The 25,807-nt window shown below is 40.4% G+C and overlaps 1 protein-coding gene across 1 annotated transcript in view; it reads left to right on the top strand.

Annotated features, from left to right (window-relative positions):
- Positions 1-25,807, top strand: part of DOCK3 (dedicator of cytokinesis 3) — a 188,185-nt gene that overhangs the window by 79,125 nt on the left and 83,253 nt on the right. Inside the window, 5 exon segments of the mRNA XM_042018678.1 lie at positions 1,579-1,733; positions 16,555-16,636; positions 21,098-21,158; positions 23,200-23,225; positions 23,227-23,348. Coding sequence (XP_041874612.1) covers positions 1,579-1,733; positions 16,555-16,636; positions 21,098-21,158; positions 23,200-23,225; positions 23,227-23,348 — 446 coding nt within the window.

The raw sequence follows: 25,807 nt of genomic DNA, 5'->3' as shown, positions 1-25,807 counted from the left end.
AGCCTCACTCTGCCTGGGTGACTCCTCTCTACCTGCTAACACGTGGCTTAGTGGCTTCTGTTTCACACATCCTTTCTGTACTAATATAATCCAGTCCTGGTCATGGAATCTGGCTTTGATCTTTACAGAGATCTGTGCTTCCACAGGTACCTGTCTTTAAGGAATGAGGATTTCTTTGGATTCTATTTAAAATCCAGAACAAAATTCCTTTTAAACCAGTACAAATCTGAATTGTACGTCTGAAAATGTTCAGATTTTCTTGGTTAGAATGTACCTGTCTATGCATTCAGAGGAGATGAGCATAGGGAACTTAGGATGTTCATGCTTTCTGTTTATTAAGATCAGAGTGAGTGCATGTAAAGGGCTGTAAAAACTGAAAGCATACATTTACTTACACTCTTTTTTCTTTGGCCACCCCAGCATTCACTGCTTTAAATATGTCTTGATATGTTGAGTCAAAATGTAAACCTTTCAACTATTTGGCTTGGTTGGTTGCTCATGTTATCAACCCTTATTAAGTGGTTTTCTACCTGCAGGACAAACTGGCCTGTTAAACCTGGTTGTAAGTCATGGATTGTTTTTGAGTGAAAAACACCCTTAAATTTAGGTCCAAATGTTCCCCCAGCAATGCCAAGCCCATCACTAAACTGTCCCTGAGCAATACATCTACACAACTTTTAAATCCCTCCAAGGATGGTGACTCCACCACTTCCCTGAACAGCCTGTTCCAGTGCTTGGCAGCCCTTTCTGTGAAGAATTTTTCCCTAATATCTAATCTAAACCTCCCTAGCACAACTTGAGACTGTTTTTCTCTTGTCCTTTTGCTTGTTCCTTGAGCGAAGAGACCAACCCCCACCTGGCTACAGCCTCCTTTCAGGGAGTTGCACAGGGCAATAAGGTCCCCCCTGAGCCTCCTTTTCTGCCGGCTGAGCCCTCCCAGCTCCCTCAGCTCCTCCTCATCTGACTTGTGCTCCAGACCCCTTCCCAGCTCTGTTCCCTTCTCTGGAGAAGCTCCATCACCTCAGTGTCTTCCTTGGAGTAAGGGGCCCAAACCCCAGGATTTGAGGTGTGGCCTTACCAGTGCCCAGTACAGGGGGACAGTCACTGCCCTTGTACTGCTGGCCATGTAAGTGACCTCTATAAATGAATTGCAGCTGCTGGAAAGTAATAATGTAACAAATGTTATTAAAAATGCTTTGAAGTCCATCTGCTTTAAATGGAAATCATCAGGAACCACCCCAGTACTATTTTATAATTCATTTTCAGTACCAGGATCAAGGCAAAATTTGAGAAATAGGATTGACTTGGTTTACTTGATAAAATCAGATTTCCAATGCATAAACCATTTGTTTTGTATCTACTTGGTTATCACAGTTTCATCAATCTATTCAAATTAGAAGTGTTAAAAATAGAGGAAGAAAACTTAATCTAGCACCTATCTCTGAGGCAGAATATATTTGAGATTAGGCTTTTACTTGACGGAGAGAGGAGAGGCAGCCTCTCAGTTAAAATGATCAAGTTGGTCACGTGTCCTTTATTTGTGAAGAGCTGCCTATGGTTTTCCCTGCTTTGAATCAGGTGGATACGATCCGTCAGCGGCACGGGGAAGCCTGTCGGATGCCAGTGCCTCATCACTTCTTCCTCAGCCTGAAGAGCTTCACCTACAACACCATTGGAGAGGACACAGATGTCTTTTTTTCTTTGTACGATGTCCGGGAAGGCAAACAGATCAGGTAGGAAGGTGTCAAATAGCTGAAAAGCTTCCTAGGAAAAGAGCTGTGAACAGAGCAAATACATTGGAGAAAAACACGTGGGGTGTTCTTGTGGCCCAGCTAGAAGGACAGAGCTGATAAATCATAAGTGGCTGGCCCTGCAGTCCTTATGTGGGAATATCAGAAATGCTGGTCTAGCATAGGAAATTTAGTGAATTAGTTGAAGGCACAGAATGATTGAATGTTTTAGTTTTCTGACTTTGCCTCCAGACATTACTGAAGCTCTTAGTGTCTCGTAGCTTCCTCCTTCGGGCTGTTGGTTAAGAAACACAAGTAATGACAGGGCCAGGCTATGGGGCTGGTTTGAGAAGGGACTGCTGTGTGCCTCCTTAACTCTTCTCCACTCACTGCCTTCCAGGCCTGTCACAAAATAGCTCGTTCTCATCACTGTATTGCTCTCAACATCAGCTACTCACATGTATTCCTTTGTCTGTGCTCTCAGTACACTGAACTAATTGGTACCAGTGTTAGCAAACATGAGATGGGCTTTTTCTTTTACAAGCATATGTTTTGGAAACATCAGAGTATATAGAAGAGCATTTATTTTATGTCTTGGAAGTTTAGCAAATGCAGCTTGGTCTGATCTGAAGAACAGCATGTTTGTGGAGTGTTCTGAGTTTTGGTAAAAGCATGTCCTGACAGTCACTTGCTGCCATAGTCAAAACTCTCCTAATTTTCAGCAATTAGATTTAGACTTGTTTTAAAGTGAGGGAAGAGCCACAGAATGTTCTTTCCTCTCCTCAGAAGAACATAGTTATGTGAATAATGTTCATCCAAGAAAGTTCAGAGTAGAGTGATAACAGTTTTGTTTCTCTTCACAGTACATCCCACTAAAAATTGGTCTATATTAGAAAGCTCTGATGACTTGATGGTATTTCCTGATATCCAGCTTAAACCTCCCCTGACACAGCTCCAGAAATTCCCTGCTGTCCCTGGTCACAGAGAGCAGAGATTGGTACCCTCCCCTCTGCTGCCCATTGGGAGGATGCTGAAGGCTCCAGTGAGGTCTCCCCTCAGTCTCCTCCAGGCTGAACAAACCAAGTGCCCTCAGCCACTCCCCCTTTGGCTTCACCTCCAGACCCTTCCCACCTTTGCAGCTCTGTGGACACTCCAGCTGATGTAGTTTAGGAGGATGTGCCTATGATTCCTCTCTTGAGAGAATTACCAGAAAATAACTGTTAAGAGGGAAAGGTGAAAATGGAAAACGAAGCCAAAAAAATGTGCACAACTAGCTCCTACTGCGAAGCAGTAAAATATTAAATAATTTAGATGAGAAAAGGTGCCAGGAAGAGGAAGGGACAGGCAGACGAGCTGCTGCCAGCAGAAGTTGCTTTGAAAGGAGATGAATTGTCTTGGGCTGCAGTTTGTATGTAAACACTGAGTGGAGAGCCTTAAGGAAAGGGTTTTGTCAGTGATGAAAATAAGGTCAAGAAAATAATAGTTATAATGAGAAAAAGCACAAAGAGTGATTCAGGCAAATTTAAATATATATAGTAATGCTTTTTTGTGCAAACAGTTGTTATTACTTAGCTCTTTGCATTAAGCCTCAGTGGTCGGCTGTAGTGAAAACAGCATAATTTTTACATTTTCTTACATGCCAGAGAGTGCTGGGGAAGAAATGTGTAATGAGGCTGAGCTCTGTTTTGGAGAAGAAACCAAAAAACAGACAAACACATAGCTACAAATTTGGAATGATGTTTTTATATCTACTTTAAAGCATTTCCCTTCCTCTCGGGAAATAGTACATTAAGGTAAAAAACCTAAGCAAGGCTTCTGCACGCTGCACTCTAAATGAAAGGGACAAATTGACTTCTGAAATGGCTTGGAGGTTGATAAATTTCTTACCCAAGCAGTGCATGCTGGAGCCTGAGTGGCTTTCAGCATTACTGCCTTGGACATGTGCTGGATTACAAACCTCCCTGAACCTGCTGGTGCCAAGAGTTATTTCCCAGGGAGGTTAAGTGAGGAATGGGTGAAAGTTGCAGTGTTTTTCAAGGGCTGAAGTAACAACATGCACCAGGTGTGGATTAGCAATCAGAAGGTTGGAGCAGCAGCTGAAATACAGTTGGAGGTGGTTCCCAGGTTCTGAATACAGAAATGTTGCTGTGTTTAATGGTTGTCAGCAAAGGAGGAGCAGACAAAGGATGACAGGGAGGAGCTATGGATGGCAGGAATAACAACACTGCCATCAGAGGCATCAGACCTGGAGGTAAACACAAGGAAAAAGTTACTTCATTTTTAATCTGACAGAAATATAAAGAGTAATACTTGTATGTAAATAGAACTTGAAGGCTCAGATGAAAAGGGATCAAAGTTTATTTGTCTTTTTTAAAATATTTGGGGTATTTTTTTTCTTGCATACAAAAGCCGCTAGTATAGCAACAAAATCTTTGTGATTCATCTTTAATGGCTCAGTTTGTTTGCTACGTGGAAGTTACTGGAAAATGATGTGGTAATTGATCCAGTTTGGATTCTAGCCAATGATTATACCCCATTGTGAGACACCTTGGGATGAGTGATCATGGAATGACCAAGTTGAGGGTAACATCAAAAAGGCAGGAAAGAAAATGTTACTGTAAAGATGGTGAACTCAGTAAGAAAGGGGTGAATAAAGATCAAACAGAGATGGGTAAACTGATATGGAGAAAAGAAATTTGAGAGTTGTCTGTTTCTTAATGATACTGTTGAAGACCACAAAAGCAAATTGTTTCAGTATGAAGGAAAGAACAATGATATGAGAACAACAGAAAGTCTGTATCATATCCTGTGGTGAAATGGAGTCTGGAAGGCAGTATAAAAAAGGGCAGATGAATGAAATTGCACAAACAGGGATGGGAAGAGACAGAAACTCGTACAAAAAATACAGCTAGCAAAAGGCATCAAGGACAAAAAAAAAAAAAAAAAAAGAATAATTCTATAATGCTTTAGCAGCAAAAAAATTTTTTTTACAAAATCAAGAAATAACTGAAAAGATTAAAGGGGACATTAAGCCATGAGCAGATGTTTCCAAGATAGCTGGAGTATTTAATGGCTGTTTTGCCTCAATCTCCCTAAGAAGGTCAGCTACAATCTGATGACAAATGTGAAAAGTCGTGGAACAAATAAACTACTTGTTAGCACTAAGAAGCTAACAAGATGGTAAGTAAAAGTCTACACAGATTTGTCAAGCACAAATCACATCAGAGCCAACTAATTTTGTTCTGTTATACAGGAATGCACCTCCTGCCTCAACAGAAGAGAAGTATTAAACTTGATATAATAAAGAGATACAGGCTGGACGAAACTGCTCTAAAGGAGCTGGAAACTGGTAGACAAAGTGATCCAGAGTGTTATTTATGCTGAAAGGTGGAAAAAAAAAAAGATATATTTAAATCTCTTTACATTTTTAGCATGATTTTGATGGGTGAAAATATACTTAATTCAGTAAAAGCAGTGAGGTTTAGATACCTATATAAGAACTCTATTTTTCTAGGAAATGCATGGAATTATGCATAACTTAGAAAAATTACACATTCAAAAGTATGATAGCAGGTTTTTTTCTGAAAATAAGCTTGAAAAGTCCACTATCATAGAATCCCAGAATGGTTTGAGTTGGAAGGGCCCTTAAAGGCCATCTCATTCCACTCTCTGCCATGGGCAGGGACATCTTCCACTACTCCAGGTTGCTCCAAGTCCTGTCCAGCCTGGCCTTGGACACTTCCAGAGATGGGGCAGCCACAGCTTCTCTGGACACCCTGTGCCAGGGCCTCCCCACCCTCCCAGAATTTTTTCCTGGGATCTCATCTAAACCCACTCTCCATGTGAAGCCATTCCCTCTTGTCCTATCACTCCAGCCCTTGTAAACAGTCTCTCTCCATCTCTCTTGTGGACTTCCTTCAGGTACTGGAAGCCTTCTCTTTTCCAGGCTGAACAATCCCAATTCTCTCAGCCTTCTGAGTATGGAAAAGGATAAATAAATTTCTAACGTATTTTTTCTTTATAAAGTTTATGTTTAAACATGTGAATGTTTTTCATTCTGCCTGCATCTTCAACCAGTTACCCTATTTTACACACTGCTGGGATTTAAAATTTCGTTGTCATCTAGAAATATCCTTAATTATGGAGAGTGAATAGAACAAAAGAGAAACTCTGATGTGATTGAATTTGAAGATCTGGGGGCCTAAGCAGTAATTATGCATGAAAAATGGTGTTGTGCATATTTCTGCTGGAAACTCCTCCACCTGCCTCCTCCTACTTACTGAGCCTTTGCCATTCCCATTATAGCAACGACCTCCTCGTGACTGGGGGGTTTGGAAGATGTGCTGAGTGCCTGTGGTGGTGTTGATGGCAGTGGCTGAGGAAGTCCATGTGGGCATTTCTCACACAGAAAGTGCTCCAACCTTTTGTCGAGAGACCAGATGTTCTCTGTGGTGTCTGTTTTAAATATCTGCCATGTCTTTGGGGTGAGACAGGATTCTAACCACTGCAACACAAGGCTGGGACTTAGATTGGAAAACATCTATTTCAGTGTTAAAATTTAAAAGGAGTAGCCAAAATGAGAAAAAACATAAGCTTGCTCTTTAAAGCTCTTGCTAATAGGTGATACAGAAAGATGTTTTTTGTGGAAATCTTCTCAGTTTGTGGGTGGATGATGGGGAAAATGTGAGCAGTACAGTCTGTCCCAAGTCTTATCTTAAGGATTTAGCACCATTGACAAAGCAGTTCTCAGGAGAGAAACATGGTTTGGAAACATAATTATGGGCTGAAAAACACTCTGGGTCTCCATCAGGATAGTTGGATTCAGCTGCTCGAAAGTCATCTGACATAAAATCATCTGCCCCTATTTTTCAAGGTTGAGTCAAAAAACGTTCAGTGGCAATGTTTGGCTCTTAGTACTGCTCTGCAGTGGGGTTTGGTGGCGACTGCAGAGGTAATGGAAATAGTGATTTCCTATTTGTAACTAATCTCTGGATCTTGGGATACTTTCTAACCAAATTATTTTCTGTGATAAAAATCTGCAGACGAATGTGTAAATAGTTTAAGATACTAAAGGGGTAAAAATATTAGAGAATACCGTTCTCAATTTAAGTGTCCCCTTGTCCTTCTAAACAAGTTAACTTCTGGGGCATGACCAAACTGGGTTTGGTTTAACCAGTGTGTGAGTGTTAGAAGAGTTTTCTCAAGTTGCTACTCACCTGTACCACCTGGTCCTGTAGAAGTCATGATACTGCACTTGAGTGGCAGGGGGAGGGTATAAAAAGAAAATGTTTGTGACAGTGTTTAGGTAGAGTGGAATGAAATGCACCAGTTTGAAACACTGGATTTAGAAATGATGAATTTGTAGGGGATTTGATTTTCACTCTTTCTGTAGCAGGAGTGTCTGTGACGCAGTATTCCCGATTCAGACGTCAGAATACAAATCTATACCAAGCTGATGAAGGTTACCTTAACAAATTTGGCAGGAATCCTTCAGCTGTGTTTGTATTTGATGATGGCCATTAGCTCCATGGGTCTCATCATCATTTAGTCATGTTTTTTTGACTTTTAAACTGTCAATAGGAATGTATATCAGCTGCTAAAAAATGTTAGCAGGAACAGTGTAGCTAAAATTACATTGTACTTACACATGCCATCTTGAATAATTTTCCTGTAGTACTTCATGATGCAGACAATTACCACTGTCAGGAGCTTCCATTTCAAACACTGAGCCAGCTTCTGAAAATGCAATGGCAAATTTCCCACAAGCCTGTCCAAGAAGGGGTTTGAGTCCTCTCAGAGCTCTGATATGCAGGATCAGCATCCTTAATGCAGAAACGCCTGTCCAGAGCAGCCCTACCTGCCCCAAACCGGGGCTGTAGAACTTGTGCACGTTCAAGACATCAGATTGTCCTTGGGCAGAGGGAGGTTTGGCAGCTGGGAGTGGAGAGAGGGGGAAATAAAAAAATGAGTATGACTGGCATTAATAAGGTCAGAAAAAGGGTAGATAAGTACGGTTGAAGTTGAATAGCTGAAAGAGAAATTGTTAATTAATGTGGAAGAATCCACAGTAAAAACTGTGTCAAACCAGCCGGACTGAATTCTCTCCCAGGATTTGGGACTGACCTGAAGATCCTTTTTGTGTATTGTTTCTCTCTCAAGTAATGGCTCTGGGAGTGCTGGGACAATGTGTGGGCATTTATCCCCAGTTAATTGCTTTAAAATATTATCATGTTCCTTTATTGCCAGTTGCTATGTAAGGAAGTAGAAAATTATATTTTACTTTTATTGTGCAATATATGCTAAATTTTCCTTTTGTTATGTTTTTAATAGCATAGATATTTTCAAATAGAAAAGGTATCTCGTTCACTGTCAGTATAATGATTTGTCTGCTGGGAAAAAATAACTTTGTATCACTGAGAATTATTTCTTTAATATTCAGAGAACTTTCCTAGGGATTAACCTTACCACCTAATGAGTTTTTTCTTCTGCTTAGTCATGAAAAAAAAACCATCTTCTAATTTTTACCTGTCTTTTAGCAACCTGATCTGTTGGGATAGCTAATCTTCCATCAGCTCCTCCTGTATTTAAGTTTGGTGTGGCTTTAGTATTTCAAGGAAAGTATTTTTCTGAGTTTTGTGCAATAGTTAATTGATAGCAATAGTAATGGTTATAGCATGAACTTTTCATCCTGCTCAGGGTGAACTTCCTCAAAAGCTAACCAAACATTAAGGAATATTGCTGCCCACAGCAATGGCCTTGTTCTGGTTGCTGCAGTGACCATGGAAAAATCTTTGTGTCTCTGAAGTGTGCTGCACACAGCTGGGACAAAGATCCTTTCTGATAGAATATAGAGCTTCTGAAAATTAGAGGTTTCATCATCACTGGAGATGAAACCTGTGGAGTATTTTATAAGGTTTTTGGTGGGTAAAGGTTTTAGAAAAGGGCACAGGAGGAGTGATGCATTTTCATTTTCTCTATTGGTTTCTTCAGCTGACTTTCATTCCCTGGATCTTTCTCTAGAATCTGCATTTGCTTGGTTTTCCTATTTATCCCCTCTCTTGTTAATAGTATATGCAAAAGAAACTGCCTACTGTCTGGTTTTGTATATGAAAGTTCTGGAAGAGATGTAAGTGGTATTATTAGAGATGTTAATTCTTTCCTATAAAATTACTATTTGTCATGGTTCCTATGGAAATATTAATATATAGCTATTCCAAAGCAGGAGCTTTTACAGATATCCATCTTATTTTGTGTCTCTCACCACCACTACCCTCCTTCCCCCACAAGTGGGGGTTTTTTCTGTTGGGGATCAAATATGATGTGCAAATAGGCAGGGATATAGTGTTTTCTGCAGGGTTATTTTGATTTTTTTAGTTATTAACAGGAAGAAATCAATTAGTTGCAGGCATTGGAACTTCTTTCCTTTTCCTGCTCAGGACGAATGACAATGTGTCATGAACACACACAGCTGGAAGAGATTCTGCTCACTTGAGGGGCAGGGGACAAATCTGCATTGTTAAAATATGTAAGTGAGCTCAGAGAAAGCACTTCCAAGTATTTTTCTGTCTGTGGGAAGGCCCAGTATAAGGAATCCACTTATTACATTTGAGCTCTTTCTGTGGTAAAATTCCCCCTGAAAACCCAATTCTGTGTTCCTGGCAGAAATTGTCATGTGCAAAGCTCTTGTGGAGCAAGAATTAAATGTGACAGCTGCTGTATCAGACCTCAGAACCATTAGCTTCTCCTAGGGTAGAGATGGTGATAAAATCCTTATTCTACAAAATACCTGTAATCCAAAATTAGAATTCTTCCCTGTAAAGCTTTCCTCACCTGCCACCTGGCAGGGTCAGTGTGCCTTGCTTTCCATTAGTTAAAATCTCTGTTACTGGGGAATCACACTAGATGACTAAAGTCTCTCTTTTGGGTTTTTTTTTTTTAGAAATAGAAACCTTTTCTAATTGACAAGATTCCTTTGAGGAACGTAAATATGTACCTTTTATGATGGAAATAACAGAAAAATCCTCATGACGGTGTCAAATGTTCAAGTGTGGCAGAGTCACGAGAAGCCAAGGAGAAAGTAATTGGTGCTTAGCTCCCTTTCTCCTGCAAGCCTCAATAACACTTTAACATTGTGGTGGTTTTCCCTTGAATGTGGCAAGAGAAATGACAGGTAGTTATTTTCACTATTTTCTGTTTCCATGGAAACCCAGTGTTTGCAGTAACAGTCTTACTGTAAGCTCTGTAATCCTCCCCCGGGGCTTCTCGCCAATGTGGTAATTTAATAATTCATGAGCATTAAGCCTGAATTTGCTGGGAAGCAAACTGTGTTGCTTGGAGCCGTTTTCTCAGGGCCAGATTCATTTCCCTCACAGATTTGGTGTTCTTTTCTCTAAGATGTCTTTATAAAATACACTCCATAAACCAAAGCAGTGTACTTTGCTTCACTTGTTTATGAAAGCGAGGTTATTGCAGAGCTGCTGGATAAGACAGCTCGGGAAAGCAAGTCTCCTGCCTCCCCCAACAAAAGAAAAGGGGGAAAAACCAAACACACTCGGTGAGCACTCGCCTGAAAAGGAAGATTTTTAAATAGTCCATGAGTCGCTGTTGAGACAGTGAGCAAACTTGAAGTTCACCAGAGGTGATGCTCCTGTCTCCGGGGCTCGGCAGTGACCGCTGTCAGTGATGGATTGCTCAAACCCTGCTGGCATCTGGGAGATGCTCTTGCTTTACACTGGGAGTGGGAATTGAGTTCTTCACAGACACAGGACCATTCTGTACATATGCTCTGGCTTCCTGTCGCACTCACACTAAGATTGAAGACTCATACTGTGGAGCTCTGGGAGATCTTGTTATCAGGTCAGTCTTACAGCAGCTGTAAGGACCTAGATTTTTTCCCAAGAGGATGAGCAAAAATTAGCAATTCTGAAAGATAATCATAATGAACAGAAAATAAACTTGAAAAAGTTTTTACAGAAGATACTCCTGCTGTTTAAATCACCTTTCAAGAGAAAAACCTGTTATTTTTGACAATGGGAAATTACTAAAATGTTGATACAGATGTGTGCTTTCTTCATGAATGTGAGACCATGCTCATGAAATAAAGTTCAGAAGGCCTGAAGTGAGGCTTGTTTTCTTTTTAGAAAGTTCCTACAGGGTGTTGTTGAAAGCATCAGGCTGCAGTGCTGTCCTAGAGTGACCGTTTCAATCACTGACCATGGTAATGTTCTTGCAGTTGACAAACTCAAGAGAGATTTGGACAAATTTGGCCAATGGAATGAAAATAGAAGTCTATTTTTTTCTTGTGTGAAGTTGTGCAGGCAAATATGAGAAGCCTCATCTCCTTATCATTAACTGTGTTGCACGATGCAGCACAAATGGAAAGCCAGGACAGTAGAGCCTGGTTTTCTCTCAGCTTCCAAATAGGATGGTGGGGAGCAGTAATTGCTTTCTGGAAAACTGGCTAATGCTGCTGCCCTGGGGCTTTAAAACTTCTGCTGTGCTGGTCAATGGACTTCCTCTCTGATAAAGGAACAGCTTCCCAGTTAATCCATGCAAACATTAGCTTGTCCAAACTGTAAGGTTTAGAGACTGTAGTTTCAGTTTTCTCTCCCCTTCCCACTCCCACCAAACCCCAGGGATCTCTTTCATGGTGTTTCTCTCCTAACTTAATTAATGTTTTGAACCAAGCTCCTTTTTTTGCAGCTTTAAGAAAATGCTTTGATCCTATACCAGTAACTCCTAACATAATTCCATTCATCTGGTTAACATATTGTCCTTGTAGAGCTTGTACACACAGGGGTAGGAAGAATGCAGTATTTGATGGCACTGATGAAGTAAGCTGCCCAAAATGTGGTGTGCAGAGCAAGACTGGGATATTTTGAAGGCAAATGTTGGCAAGGTTTAGTTGCCATAGAGAGTGACCAGCTTATCCCAGGTTTGTTCTTGAGATTTATCAGGGGCAAAATATGGTGCTTTTACAGTAGCATCTTCAAATGTTTATGATACTCATATGCCAGCTCAAATGTTACTCTAGAATTATTGTCAGGCATGTTAGCATTCATTAAAGAAGGGACTAGAGATTTTCTGGGGAGGGGTAGGGGGTAGAAATTAAATAGTATCATGCTTATCATTTATTTTTTAACCAGTAGGACTGAAAGGAGGTGAACTGTCCTGGCTAGGCAAGTGTTTGTAGCTTATTCCTGAAAACTTCTGGCTTCTGTGGCAGCACTTTCAGATTTTTGTTCCTGAGTTTGTATTTTACATGCAGGTGAGGTTTTATGTAATACCAAAAGTGTCAGAAAGAAACCTGGGGAGACACCAAGAGAAGATCAAAGCCTAAAATATGAGTTCTTATGTGATCTTTTCCACTACCATGTGACCCTTTTCCCTGTGCACTTCTTTGTTCAGTGTTCCCCCAGTTTTCTCTGGAAATAAGCACTGCGGAAAATAAGAAAAATTAGGGAGCATTTGTACCTTTTCCCTTTCGGTGGCACATTGGAATGGAGAGGGTGAAGGAGGTTTTGTTTCTGGGAGAAATAGCTGCTGGACCATTATTTAAGGCAAGGGAAGGGTACAAGATGTGAGGTTTCTGCCTAAGGAGATTGAAGCCCGAATGTGCTGCTGTTCCTGCTTCAGAAAACCAATCTCCTATAGTTTATTAAAGAATTAATTTTTTCAGTCCGTGTTCTTTATCACCAGTTTCCAATTCCAACAGAAAATTGATCTGCAGCCTCTCTGCAGACCTCCACAGCTTTGGCATTATGCATCTATTAATGCTGTGCCTACATTCCCAAATGGATGCCCAGTCAGGATTTTTGCCTTGAAACACCCCCAATAATGAAACGTGCCCATGAATGAATACAAGGGGCTCACCAGGCCACCCCAAGCTCTTTGCCAGGCCCTTCCTTTTGTTGTCATCTCCACATGTTATGCAAAGAACATCGTGAACAAACCTCAACAACAAAAACTCCCTGTGGGCATAGTGCCACTCCTGCTCACCCAACAGTAAATTTTGTCCCTGTTTTCCCCCTTTTTCATGCTGAAAATGTAACATCCCAAACCATTGATGGCTTCCTTCCTTTTTGCAGAGTTCAGTATGGTCATGCTTTTCACTCAGTTTGGGGAAGCCAAGAAGTGAGACACTACACTCCTTTCATTTTTTCTCCTTTGCAAGTGAATGAACAAGAAGCTGTTTGACTTTGCTTGTCAGAGCAGTGGTTCTTATATTTGAGTAGTTGTAGCAATTACTAATCATGAGAGTGATTGTAAACCCGGGCTCAGTGCTGCACAAGAGGTGGTTTCACTATGATGTGAATTAGCACAGGAGGAGATGCTGCAATTAGAATAATTGGAGATTGCTTATGGCATATAGGAGCAAAAGGAATAAATAAACTTTTGTTTAAGATACTGCTTCTGGTGTGGCACGTCTTGGGTCTGAGCTCAGCAGGGTAAAATATTAATTCTTTTCTCTGTTTTGATGCATTTACCTCCAATTTTATGCAAAAGAACTGATTTTAGTGTATATTCAGAGTAGCTGAAAACTTTTATTGAGTTGTTGGTTTTGGTTGTGGGTGCTTTGTGGGTTTTTTGGTTTTGGACAGTAGTAGGATCAAGCAGTCAGATTGCATCTCAGTACCTCCCCATGCTTCATTTGCACCGCTCATTTGGCAGTTACAACTACTGGGTTTTTAAATTAATTTCCACATGGAATTTATTCAGATTTGATATTTCAGTCTTACTAAACTGGACTTAATGTTGTATAGATTCTGTGCATGCTCTTGTCCTTGTGCAGAAGACAAGCTTGAGGAAAAGATGCACTGGAGACTCAACTTTTTCCAAGGACATAGCTCTTAAAAGAAGAAATTAAGTTACTGAATTCCCATTAAGTTTCTTGACCCTAAATGTGTGTATTTTTGTCTAAAAACTGAGCTGCAATGATAGATGAAGGCAGTGGATTTTCAGGTCATTGGAAACAGGGTTATTCTTCTAGATTTGCTTTGACATAGAAATAAATTTGTAGTTGTAAAATGGGAAGCAGCTGACTAACTAGTACATCCCTAGCAGCTGACTAACTAGTACATGTGGGTCACCAGTGTAAAAAGGTTCCAGTCCCATTCCAGGGACCGTTCCAGGGATACTGACAGTGTCAGCACCGGTGGTGAGACCGTAGTAGAGTAATAACAGAATAGTAGAACAATAGTAAACTGTTCTTGATCAGTACTAATATCAAAAATTAGAAGAGTGCTGGAGATGAGAAACAATCCCAGAAGTTTAGGAGAGCTGATGTGCAAGGAAAGGAAGGAGAACTGGAGGTGGCTTGGCCCTTTGGGGTGGCCTCTTGGCACTGTTGCCTTCTTCTCCTGGTCCTGTCTGTGGATCTCCTTCGGCCAAATGCCTCTTCCTGATCCACAGGTCTCAAATGCTGCAGTTGATTCAAAGTCCCCTTAATTATTTATTTGTAAAAGCTCAAGAGGACTCGAGGGAGGACTGGAAATGAAAGGAAGGAATGTAAAGGTTGTTACTGCAGTGATGCTGGAATAAGGGAACAGGTGATCAATAGGCAGGTGAGAGAGGTGGTGGCTGCTTCATTTCTTGAAAAGCACTGGAATAGGGGGACAGGAACCAGATTTTCTCCATGGCTCTAACAAGGAGAAGATGAATTGCAAATTTTAAAAGATTTCCACTTATTAATGGAGGAAAACCTTGCAAGAGACAGCAAGTGGTATCCCAGAATATCCCTCTTCGAGTGCTTTAAAAGCAGACTAAGCAATACAGCTTTTGTTAATGAATGAAATACATACAGAGAGCTCAGCTCAAAGACTTGGCAGTGGCTTCCCTGCCATTGTCCAAGGGACAGCCTGCACAGGATTTTGTGGCACACAGGATTGCATTCAGCTCCTGTATGAAAATGAAATGCTCATTAGAACTGAAATAATAATTAAAACCTAAAAAAAACCTGCTTTGAAAGTTCAAGACTACATCTTATTGGAAATTTAATATACAATAGAGAACATTGATTTATGTATTAGGTGGATAGAGGTAGCTATGAAGATGTGATATTGTTGTTGTAATGTGACTGTCAGTGTAATGTTCTGAAGTTCTGGTGTTGTCCTGCTCTTCACTTAACATCACAAAATTCTTACTGAAAGAATGGATTATAGCATATCATTAAAGCATTTGGTAAAATGTTCTTAACTTACTGACATCTCAAAAGAATCATCAAATACCTGTTTCTTACAGATTTCTTTGTGGCATTTCAGCAGTCTCTGAGGTTATAACACTGGTGGCAAATTAATTAAAATTATAACTGAATGGGGTTGTGGGATACATGGAGTTCGGAGTAATAGTGAGTGACAGGGAGAGTGAAACAGCCAGAGAGGATGATCTGGGTTGCTGAGCATCATTAACTTACATAAGTTATCCTGCAGAGGTGTATAATGAGATAGGTATGGGTCATGCTCAAGAATTAAAGACCATTTCAACAAAAGTAATAATTCTGAAAATATATCATTATTTATAATGAACAGGTCACATGAACTCACAGCACAAAGCTGTGTGGAAGGGCCAAGAGAGGTGATGTCTGATAAATCATAGTTACCATGAGTAGGGACTTGGCTTCACCTGTGTGGAGCCCACAGATGTGTGTGTATTTATGGTGGAGCTGGTCTCAGTACCAGACTCTTACAGCTTTAGAACCGGTCATGAAATGCTGTTGAGAAATTGCACCGTGGGTATGTTCTACAAAACGATTCCAGCACTTTTTCTTGGATTTTTTAACAGTGTTAAATTGCTTATTTGTGTGTGGGGATATCACTGCTATGCCTGCCCTGCAAGGAATGAGCTTCTCTAAAGGGCTCTTTAGCACAGAAGGGTGACAAAATGCACTGAAATCAGGCATTTCCAAGCTGCCCGTGGTCCATGTGCTTTAGCAGCAGGGATGAGTGGCCTTTGGAGCAAGCTGCCAAAGGAGGTAGTGTGGACACTGTGCTTTCATTTTTTTCAGGCCAACAGTGGATAATATGCTGGCAAATGTATCAAAGGAAGGCTACTGGAGTTGATGCAGTTCTACTGGATAGGATTGAAAGGATCTGTGATTTAATGGAAAATTTAATGATGTGCTCTAACTTTATTTCTATGAAAATCTAGGAAGAAAACTCTGGTCAATACTCAGGGGGCTGTTGCACACTAGGGAAAAAATTGCTCATCAAACTTGCTTCTACACATAAATTCTCTGTCTTAAGAAATAATACGAATGTCCATGTCTTACCATGCATTGTGAGGATTGTTCATTTTGCAGTCTGGCTAAACGTGCTGGTTTTACTCATCAAAGAGCTGCTTGATTTGATTGGTAAGAGTTATATCAGTTGAATCTTAATGTATTTGAATTAGTTTCTTGTTTCTATAAATGCTGCTCTATGTTGAAGGAGATGGCTTAATTGGTATTCTTGTAACTTTTAGTTTTGAGTGGATTTTAATGAACCAGTTTTACCAAAGGCAGTGTACCCCTCAGCAAGTTTGCTTTAGCCTGTGCCTGGAGGAGTTGTAATGTGTACAGATTCTGTGCTTCTTATATTCACATTATTTTAATGTTATTGCATCATGAATATGCATCAACACAATGTTTTCACATGCAGACTACTTACTATTAAAAATCTGTGCTATTCCATTTAATTTTGTATATACCAGTGAATATTGTTGCATATACTTTGGAATTATAGCAACCACTGCATTTTTCTTAAATAAAACCAAAACCTACCTGTATTCTTCTGTTGAAGTATGTACAGGAAAAGCTCATTGTTTTTTTTTAACACTGTTTGTTTTTCAGTGAGAGGTTCATGGTGAGGTTAAACAAGAACGGAGGTCCCAGGAATCCAGAGAAGATCGATCGAATGTGTGCACTTTTCACAGTACGTGTCTGTTCCCTTTCTTCTCCCCTCACAGGAGTGGGATTGGAGGTTTCCTGAGGGGAAAGAAACTCAGTTCTTCCTCTCCAATATAATCAGTAGAACAGAAATGACTTTTAGGTTTTGTTATGGTTTTGATTAAATGTTAACATAGGAAGTGAACGTACTTCTAAATTATTTTTATGGCTAAGTGAATATTCTGAAGTACTTCCTTTTAAGTGCATTTTGTTCCTGCATATAGTGTGAAATTTTGAATATTTTCATTGGATGTGCTGTGCTCTTAGATAACAGAGCGTAGGAAAAGGCTGTTATGGCCTGAACATAAGACAAGGCACTTTTTTCTGAATGAAAATCAGACAAGTGTTATCCCTTGTCCTGTCCCTACATGCCCTTGTCAGAAATCCCTTCTGTGCTGGTCTTAAGTTCCGTTTAAAATTCCTTCAGAATCAAGTGTCAGACCATGATTTTTTTTGCTGTTTGTCCTCAGAAAGGATATAAAAATCTAGAGACACTGAAACTTAACAGCTCCTTGCAGAATAACTGTAAGGAATCTCAAATCCCAAGTGTGATAAACACCTTCCATCATGACTCACCTTTAGTTAGTGCACATGCTGGAAGCTCTGTGACAGAAGTATTTTTACCTTCCGTGAAAAAAAAGATGGCAGAGCTTTGGTTCTGGCAGTGACACCCTCTGAGGTCAGACAGGGCTGGACACTGAACCAGGCATGGTCCCCAGCACTGTTCCCTTCTCTCTCTTAAGAAGGCAGCAGAATTCCTCCTCTTAGGGATCAGAATATATCCAGCCAGGTGTAGGATTGCTCAGTTTTGTCTCCATCTGGATCTAGGAGATGCAGAGCAGTCCAAAAGTAGCACTGACCTGGATGCTGACATCAGTAGCAGTTCTGGTACCATCAGTGAAGTGCTGCCAGCTGATTAAACATCAGCAGAGGTGGCAGCATCACCCCACAGAGGGTAACTCCAACCCAGAGTCTGGCCCTGCTGAGAGAAGGTGGGCAGGGGTTAAGGTTCAGCAGTGGTGTCTGAGTCAGGTGAAAGGCAGGAGTGCAGCATTAGGAGCTGCCCTAAGAAATATTCCCAAAAGGCAGCTTTGTATCAACTTTGGCACTTTCTGGCCTCTGAGGTTTACCATTTTGGAAAAGATCATTTTGGGATCCAACTTCCCCATCCTCACTGATGCCACATGACTTGGGGTCATGGAACAACTGTCCTGTTTCTCTCTGTGTGGTGAACAGTGTGAAACCCTTTTGCTCTGGTGATCTGCAAACCAGCCTCTACACCCTTTAAAAAATAATGATAAACTACAGCCAAGGCCATAACAGTTCCAGGAGAGACCTGCTGCATATTCCAAGGAGGGCCTCTGTAGTCCAGGAGCAGCCAGCCCTGGGATTGTAGACATGTGCCACTGCAGCCCCAATCCTGACCAGAGATACCTCCTGAGCTCCCTTTCTCATCACTATGCAAAAATACCAAAGCTGCTGCAGTCTCAGCTCTCCAAGGTGCTCAGACTCCATCACAGGCTGGTGGAGGTGCTTAGACTCTCTCACTCATCTGCTGGAATGTGCACTCTACATAACAGGAATTAAAATTAATGTATACTCTACATAGCAGGAATTATAATTGGAAAAATTATCTGTGAAAAAAATCTCACACTTCTAATACAGGATTTTTCATCAATGTGTTCAAAGGACTTTCCAAAGTGTGTAGTAGAAGAGCAACAAATAATTGCTTTTTTCAATAACCATTTTATCTGCAGTGGTTCTATCTTATCATAATTTCTTAATTATGAAATGCTTCTAAGATAAGGTAATTCTGTGATTTTCAGGTCTCTTCCCAAGCTTGTGTTCATCTTGACTTTAAATCTATTTATTTATTTCCTTGCCCTCCCTCACCACACTGCAATATCTTTCTAAAACTCATTTTCCCCAAGGCAAGCAGCCCATATGTTAGATAATTCAAGGGATCCCTGTCTTTTCCTGCTATCTCTGTTACTTCTAAGGGTTCAGCTGTCTCCTTGTGTAAGATACCAAAATTACCCAGGTTTTGGTTTTACATCTGCTGTCATATCATAGCAAAGGTGAGAAATTGCTTGCTCTGGACATCAAAGCTCGCTCAAACAAACCTCAGCCTGTGCACACCTTAGAAATGTTCCTGGGTCTGAATTAAAATGTAACTACACTGTATAAAGTTGTTATTTTTGTTAAACACTGTATTCTCTGTGGCCTGTCAGGTTGGCAGCTGAATTAAATGACTAATTAGTGGCAGACAGGTATCCTTGATTCCAGTGGTTTGGGGGTGGTTGTGATGGTGTTTGGGTTTTTTAACACACAAGCAGGCCTTTGTAGAAACCAGCATTGTAAAGAACTAACCATTATTGTAGAGTAACTCTCTTCCCATACTCAATACTGGGGGTAAAATTTAGGGGTGATTTTCTAAAAAGCCATTCAGTTAGAATTATAATGAAATTTTGTTGCGTATCAGTCAGTATCATTTAGGAAGCTCAGAAGGATGTGGGAAATACCCACCCTGTGGATGCAGTCCTAAGAATAACCAGTAAATGTAGTTTGTCCTCTCCTGGTCCTAGGACAAGCACATGGATTCTCTGCAGAGGAATTCTCTGAAAACTTCCTGGCAGGGGTTGGGGCTTTTGATTGTTTGGTCCATGTCATAATACGAATTTCTTGCCTTGTAAAAAGCCTGTGCTGTACAAATTGAAATACAAGGCCATCTGGGCCCACATTTTTTGTCTTTTGCCTGTGACACAGTAAATTTTTTTGTGAAATTGGAAAAGTGACTAAAGTGTGAACCCATCAATATGTTCATGCCCTGCCATTTTCTGATGTTTTGACAGCTGCCCTTTGAAAAAATAGTTCTTTAAATTGCTGTTAATTAAGAACTGGTAATCTGATGGTGTAATAAAATTCCCCCTGTCAAAGAACAGATATTTTCAGGAATCTATTGCTCTCTAGAGCACTAAGTATTACCTCCAAGGTTTTTTGATTTTTGAAATGCCTTGTCAGGCACTACTGAGATTAAAACTATGTCAAATCAGTTTTAGTGTGGAACTTCGTGTCTCCAAGACATGCAAGATAAAGGCTACCATATGTTACACTGGTATGCTGGGTGATGGAGAAAGCCTAGAAAGTGTGTTCCCTTCTTGGTGCAGCAGCAGAATCGAGCCTGAGGAGGAAATGCTAAAGATGATTTATGTAGCTTAATTTTTTGGCTCTGGAGGGACACGATCTGCTGGTTAGCAGCATCCCAAACAGTGGCTCTGCAGCTCCCTGCATATGCTGCCCTGGGAAATGCTGTGCTGCTTTTAGAGAGCAAGGAGGCACAGCCATGAATTTGTTACTTGCCTGCTGTAATTTAGCAGTATAACACAATAGGGAGGGGATTGAAACTTCTCCTTAGGATAAATTCCCTTTATGCCTAGTTCTGAGTCACTGTGCCAGCTTTTATTGCGCTGCATGGCACCGTAATCTGGAGTTGCATTGCCATTATAATCTCACTGGTTGAGATATGGGTTCTCAAGTCACATGTGAAAGAAAGTCCCTGTGTGATTTAAGGTTCATGTTTTAGCTTTCAGCAAAATGCAGTTTTAAATTCTAAATTGGTTCAGATTAGGAATGACAGATCTTAGATGTCCACAGCTTAAATTTCCTCCCTGCTTTATGTAAAAATAGCATTATTTCCTTTTACAGTGGTTATAATACCACGTAGTTGAGGAGCTTTTTAAAGAAAACCACGAGATTTTATCTGAATCAGATTGTTCCAGTTAATTTTTGTGTAAAGTAGTACCTGACAGTGAGATGACAGCACTTAGTAGAGAAAGAGGCAGCAGCTGTTGCTGTAGAGCACGAGGATCCTTTTTGCATCAGTCTAAAACAGAGATGAATATTCTCCCAGTACACAGTGTCTGTTTAAAATCTTGTCTGGGAGGTGAGTGGCATAGGCAAAACTGGTTTTTAGGAAGAAATGTTTCTTAGACCTTTCCTGTAACTAAAAAAATAAAAATGCAGGAGGAATGTCTCAAAGTTGATGTTTGTTTATGAAGTTATCAGTGAAATCTACAATATGCCAAGGAAATTGCAATGAAGGTGGCTTCTGACATATGAATGCAAAATGCTGCCATAATGACTTATTGAAAAGTGTCCTATGTGTATTTTCTTATTTTTTTTAATTTTTAAATTATTATTATTTTCTTAATTTATTTATTAACTTTATTTTTGAAGTTGCATCATAGTCAATAACACTTACTTGTCTTCATTAACTTCAGCTTCCCTTTTGCTCTTCTGTAGGTTGTCCTGTTGTTTGGTTTTTCTTGAAGCTCATTTTTAAAAGGCTTGACCTGCTTTTCTGTAACATGGGATTTCAGAGTTTTCATCCACGTTTATAGCTGCAGGCACTTATGTTGGAATGTCTCTATTTTTTCCAATCTTCCAGGATCTCAGCAGCAAGGACATGAAGAGGGATTTGTACATAGTTGCCCATGTAATCCGAATAGGTACAGTATGATTTAGTGCTTGAAATATACGTAATAAACAGTGCTCTTCGAGTATTTTTAAATGTATGTTTTAATTAGCTGCTTTAAAATGATTTATACATTTAGAAAACTCAGTCATAAACTGATTGACATTCAGACCATATGGAGCTAAGTGTTAGAAAGTTACAGATGACTGTTTAACAGAGATTTTGTTTTTCTGAGTCTGAAACAGAATTTTTGATTAAACACCACATTTAGGGGAGAGGGACAAACTAAAAAGGCTTCTTGTTTAATGTTTAAAAACTTCAAATGAGATCTTTTTACTGGTGATTATAGCTGGGTTACAGGGCAGCATGTCTGACCATCCACATTGAGTAAATCAGAGGCTGTTAGACAAGTATATATCAAGATCTGGTTGCTGCTGTAGGAGTCTGTGGTGCAGACACATATTTTACCTGTGTTAATTTTAAATATTATGCCCAAAATGCTAACAATGTGCAGTAGGAGTAGCAGAGACAGTTTCCTCAGCTCTATTATTGTAAACAAGTGAGTAGTGCAGTGCTATTCATGTGTTCCAGGTTTTCAGGTGGCTGAAGGATGGCCGGGCAGTATTTGCGAGGAGAGGGTTTTTAAGCTGTTGCCAGCTCAGTCACTGCTAACACCCATTACCAGCCACAGACACCTTTTCTGAAGTACAGCAGCTCTAAAGAGAGCTTTGTGTGTTGTCCTGGGAATGGCAATGTGCCTTCAGAGCCACAGCTGTGTCAGAGAGGTCGGGTTTTCATTATCTGACTTCACCGTGTCATGAGAGCCCACACGTCAGAATTGCTCTGTTATCACTTGAGGTGATAAATGAAGCTTGTAGAAAGATGCTGTGTTAACCTTGATGCAAGAAGTGTTGGACAAATTATTATATGTAATGTTACAAGTTCACTTAGATTATCACAGTGATTTTTCTGGCCTTGGCATTTTTTGCTCTATTTAAAAACTGCCTCAGTAATAGGAAGTCAATCACTGAGCAGATTTGTACCTCAGAATTCTCCTTCCTGTGCTCCAAGAAGGATCCATCCAACAACCAATATATGATATTATATATATTATATACAATATGTAATATATAATACATTCCCTTAAAGTAGCTGAATAAAATGAAAATTTGTACAAACAGGGCACTCTAAGGAAGGAGCACAATGAATCTCTGTGTGGGTCAGACTGCTGAGTACAAGCCATACTCTTGGCTCATTCCACAGATGATTTGTAGTCAGCCCAGCTGGATGCAAATATGTGTCATGGAGCTGCAAATCAAAGCTGGCCAGACATGATGCTGTTCACTTCGCCCTTGACTGTTTTTGGCTGAGGTGTAGGTTCAGATGGACCTCTGGGTTTGAAAAGTTTAAGAGTGAAAAGCTGTGGTGGGTTGAGCCCAGGTGAACACCAGAGGCCCTCCAAGCTGCTCTGTCACTCCCCTCCTCAGCAGGATGGGGCTGGGGGCAGAAATAAGATGGAAGGAAATTAATGGGTGAAGATAAAGGCAGTCTGGTAAAGCAAAGGCCATGTGCAGAAGCAAAGGAAAGCAAAAGATTCATTCTCTCTACTTTCAGTCAGCCATCAATGTCCAGCCACTTCCCAGGAAGCCAGGCTGTATAGAGCCAAACCTCACAGTGACAAATGTCCCCCTCTCCTCCTTCCCCTTGTGTTGCTGAGCAGATGTCATGTGCTGCGGGACATCCCTCTGGCCAGTGTGGATCAGCTCTCCTGGCTGTGTCCCCTCCCAGCCCTGCCCCCCCAGGCTCCTGGAGAAGGGGGATGTTGCAGAGGTAGTCCTGGTGCTGTGCCAGCCCTGCTCACATCCCTGGGCTGTTCTCAGCATCTCCCTGCACAGCCCAGCACGTGGGGCTGGGGGAAAACCAGCTGCAGCTCCTCCAGAGCCAGGGCAGGAGTGTCAGCCTGCAGCCAGGAGCTGAAAGTGGCCTGGGTGCGTGTTCTCAGAGGGGTGATGAACACAGCAGGCAGGATGTGGCTGCCCATCCATCCCTGATGTTTGAAATTTCCTTCTCTTTAGGTCGCATGCTGCTCAATGACTCCAAGAAAGGGCCCCCCCCATTTACACTATCGCCGCCCCTACGGCTGTGCAGTGCTCAGCATCGTGGACGTGCTCCAGTCCATCTCGGAAATCAAGGAAGAGAAGGACTTTGTTCTCAAAGTTTACACGTGAGTAACTCCTAGAAGGAAGTTTTTTGCTTCTTTATTATTCCAGCAGCTGTAGAAACTAATGAATATTATCCACAGATGTTTCACGTGTGTGAAATGCTTCAGAGGTTATTGAATATTGCCCAAATCTGTGTGACTTGCAAAGCTGCTCTTTTATTAGTGTGAATTATTTAAAATCTGCTGAGCTCAAACCCAGAGGAATGTACTGTATTTCATCTGATGAAGGGAATAATAACTCATCTGCTCTTTCTTACCACTCATGGTAACCAACAAAAGAAGTAGAGAACAACTAATTCAACAGTGTGTGACCAAAATTCTCAAAACAAATCAACATTTTTTGAGCAGGAATCTGTCTTCAGTTATTTGTGATTTTGAACTTCAAACTAACAAATTCTTATTATGAAATGTGGTCTCACAGTTGTAATAAAGAGGCCACAGACAAACTGTCTGGAGACTGCAGGGAATATTTAAATCCCTTGTCAGTGAGGATAAATAGTGGCAAGATCTGTTTTGCAGATGGACTGAGACACAGCTGACACTGCTTTGTGGTCTGTGGCCACTGTTGAGAGTAATAAGATAATTTGGTGGGTTACAGAACTTTGTTATTCTTTGAGAAGTGCATTCAGCAGCAGAAAATGTGACCTTCAAGGGAAGCTATGTGAAAAAATGTCTTTTACTGTTCACTGAAGATTCTTGGATGTCTCTTCATACATTAGAAATCTCTTAAGCCCAAACAAAAGTCTCTCAGAGTCAGCTCTTTCATTCTCCCTTTGCCAAAAGTTATGAAAATTGTAGCAAAAATGTCAAATTATAGGGAAGAAAATGGTCATCTTTCTTCTTTCTGTCAGTAGAATCTGGCTAATCTTGGCCTTTTGTCACATTCAGTTTCAGCTTATCTCAGACCAGTGGGTTTTAGTTATATAGTTCTATTGGCTTTGTAGATATGGTGTTAGTGTATTGCAACTGCAACATTTTGAATGTTTACAGGAATGGAACATTCTGATTATCATATTTCTGTTTTGTTGCCCATTTAATGCCTCTTTAGCTTCTGAAAAATAGAACAGAAAAAACTTGTTGAAACACTGGACTTTGTCAGTGACAAGTGGAGTCACACAGCCTGTTAGAGCAACCCAAAGCCTTGGTACAAAGCTGAAATAAAAATCACAGGATACAGAGCTTCCCTTTTCTTCCTGCTAATCTGCAGTGTTTTGTTTACGTGGATTCCCTTCATAGCACCCAGGTTTTGTCCAAATTCCTCAGCAGATTTGCACCAGTCACTCCTCACGTGGGCAGGGAGAGCCCCTGGCTGAATTCAGCTCTGTAATCAGATGCTTGTAATTCTTTATCACTATTATCACTCTCTTGGGCTGTTATAAGGCTTGTACATTATTCTTTCATGTTGCTGCTGTTTGGAGTGTTCTGTGTAAACCTGCAGCAGAAATATTCAGGAGGGAACATGGATATATCTGAAGGGCACCAGCTTATCCCCTTTGCAGCTTTGATAGCTGTTGGTCTTTTATGACAGAGTTTTCACAGGTTTCTCTCTTGCATCTTCTCTTTGCACATTCCTTTAGCTAACCTGCCTTTTCTTGTTCCTAGGCTACAATTGAAATGACAGGGTTTTGTCCTTTGTAAGTTTAAAATTGAATATGAGTGCTTAAACAGCCCTGAACTGATTTTCTTACCTGCTGCTCTCATTTGGATTACTGTTAAAATGGCCATCTCCAAAACATCATAAAGATGAAATAAGGAGAGAGGTGTATTTGTATTTTTCAAGGAGCAGTAAAAAGCATTCCTTTTATACACTCTGTGGCTAAAGCTTACAGCTGCCACAAATGAGGCAGCCAGAAAAGCCTTTTTCATAGGGAGAAGCTGAAAAAAATTTGAGAGACTGAAAACCTAACAAAAGCTGAAACAAATACATGGTCTGTCAAGGGAGACTTCTGCTGAATCCACAAGAGAATGCTTATGGGAGGGGGAAAAAAATCAATTTACTTCACCAGTCTTCTTCAGCTTGCCTTATTATTGTTAAAGATTTATGTCTGAAAAAATTTTTTTCTCACAATTGAGATTTTCCTCTTTGTTAATCCCACAGTCATGTTAAAATCTCCCTAAGAGGATATAGTACCATAGCTGTAGTTATAAGCTCATTATGTAAAAGCATAAAGGTTTGCTTTTATAATTCTTTTTAATATATATGTAAAATAATTTAAAAGTGAGATGGAAATTAAATTCTCAGTCCCTTTTTTCTGAAATCACGTGATTTAATATTTTGTATTAATTTTATCTTTAGTGAAATTTTTTGCTCATTAAACATGTTATTCTTTGTGTCCGTCTTACCATTCTCCTGAAAACTTCATGCATTTCTCTTCCATATTTGCTTTTTTCTGTTTCTTTTTTTTTGTACTGTTTTCTTTCAGTCCTTTTTTTCCTCTTTCTCCAGCCCTAGATCTTAAAAT

The sequence above is a fragment of the Corvus kubaryi genome, unplaced genomic scaffold, assembly GCF_017639235.1.
Source record: "Corvus kubaryi isolate FWS band 111438036 unplaced genomic scaffold, C.kubaryi_AGA036_p1.0 124, whole genome shotgun sequence".
Lineage (NCBI taxonomy): Eukaryota > Metazoa > Chordata > Aves > Passeriformes > Corvidae > Corvus > Corvus kubaryi.
This window is presented reverse-complemented; position numbering and strand designations above follow the sequence as displayed.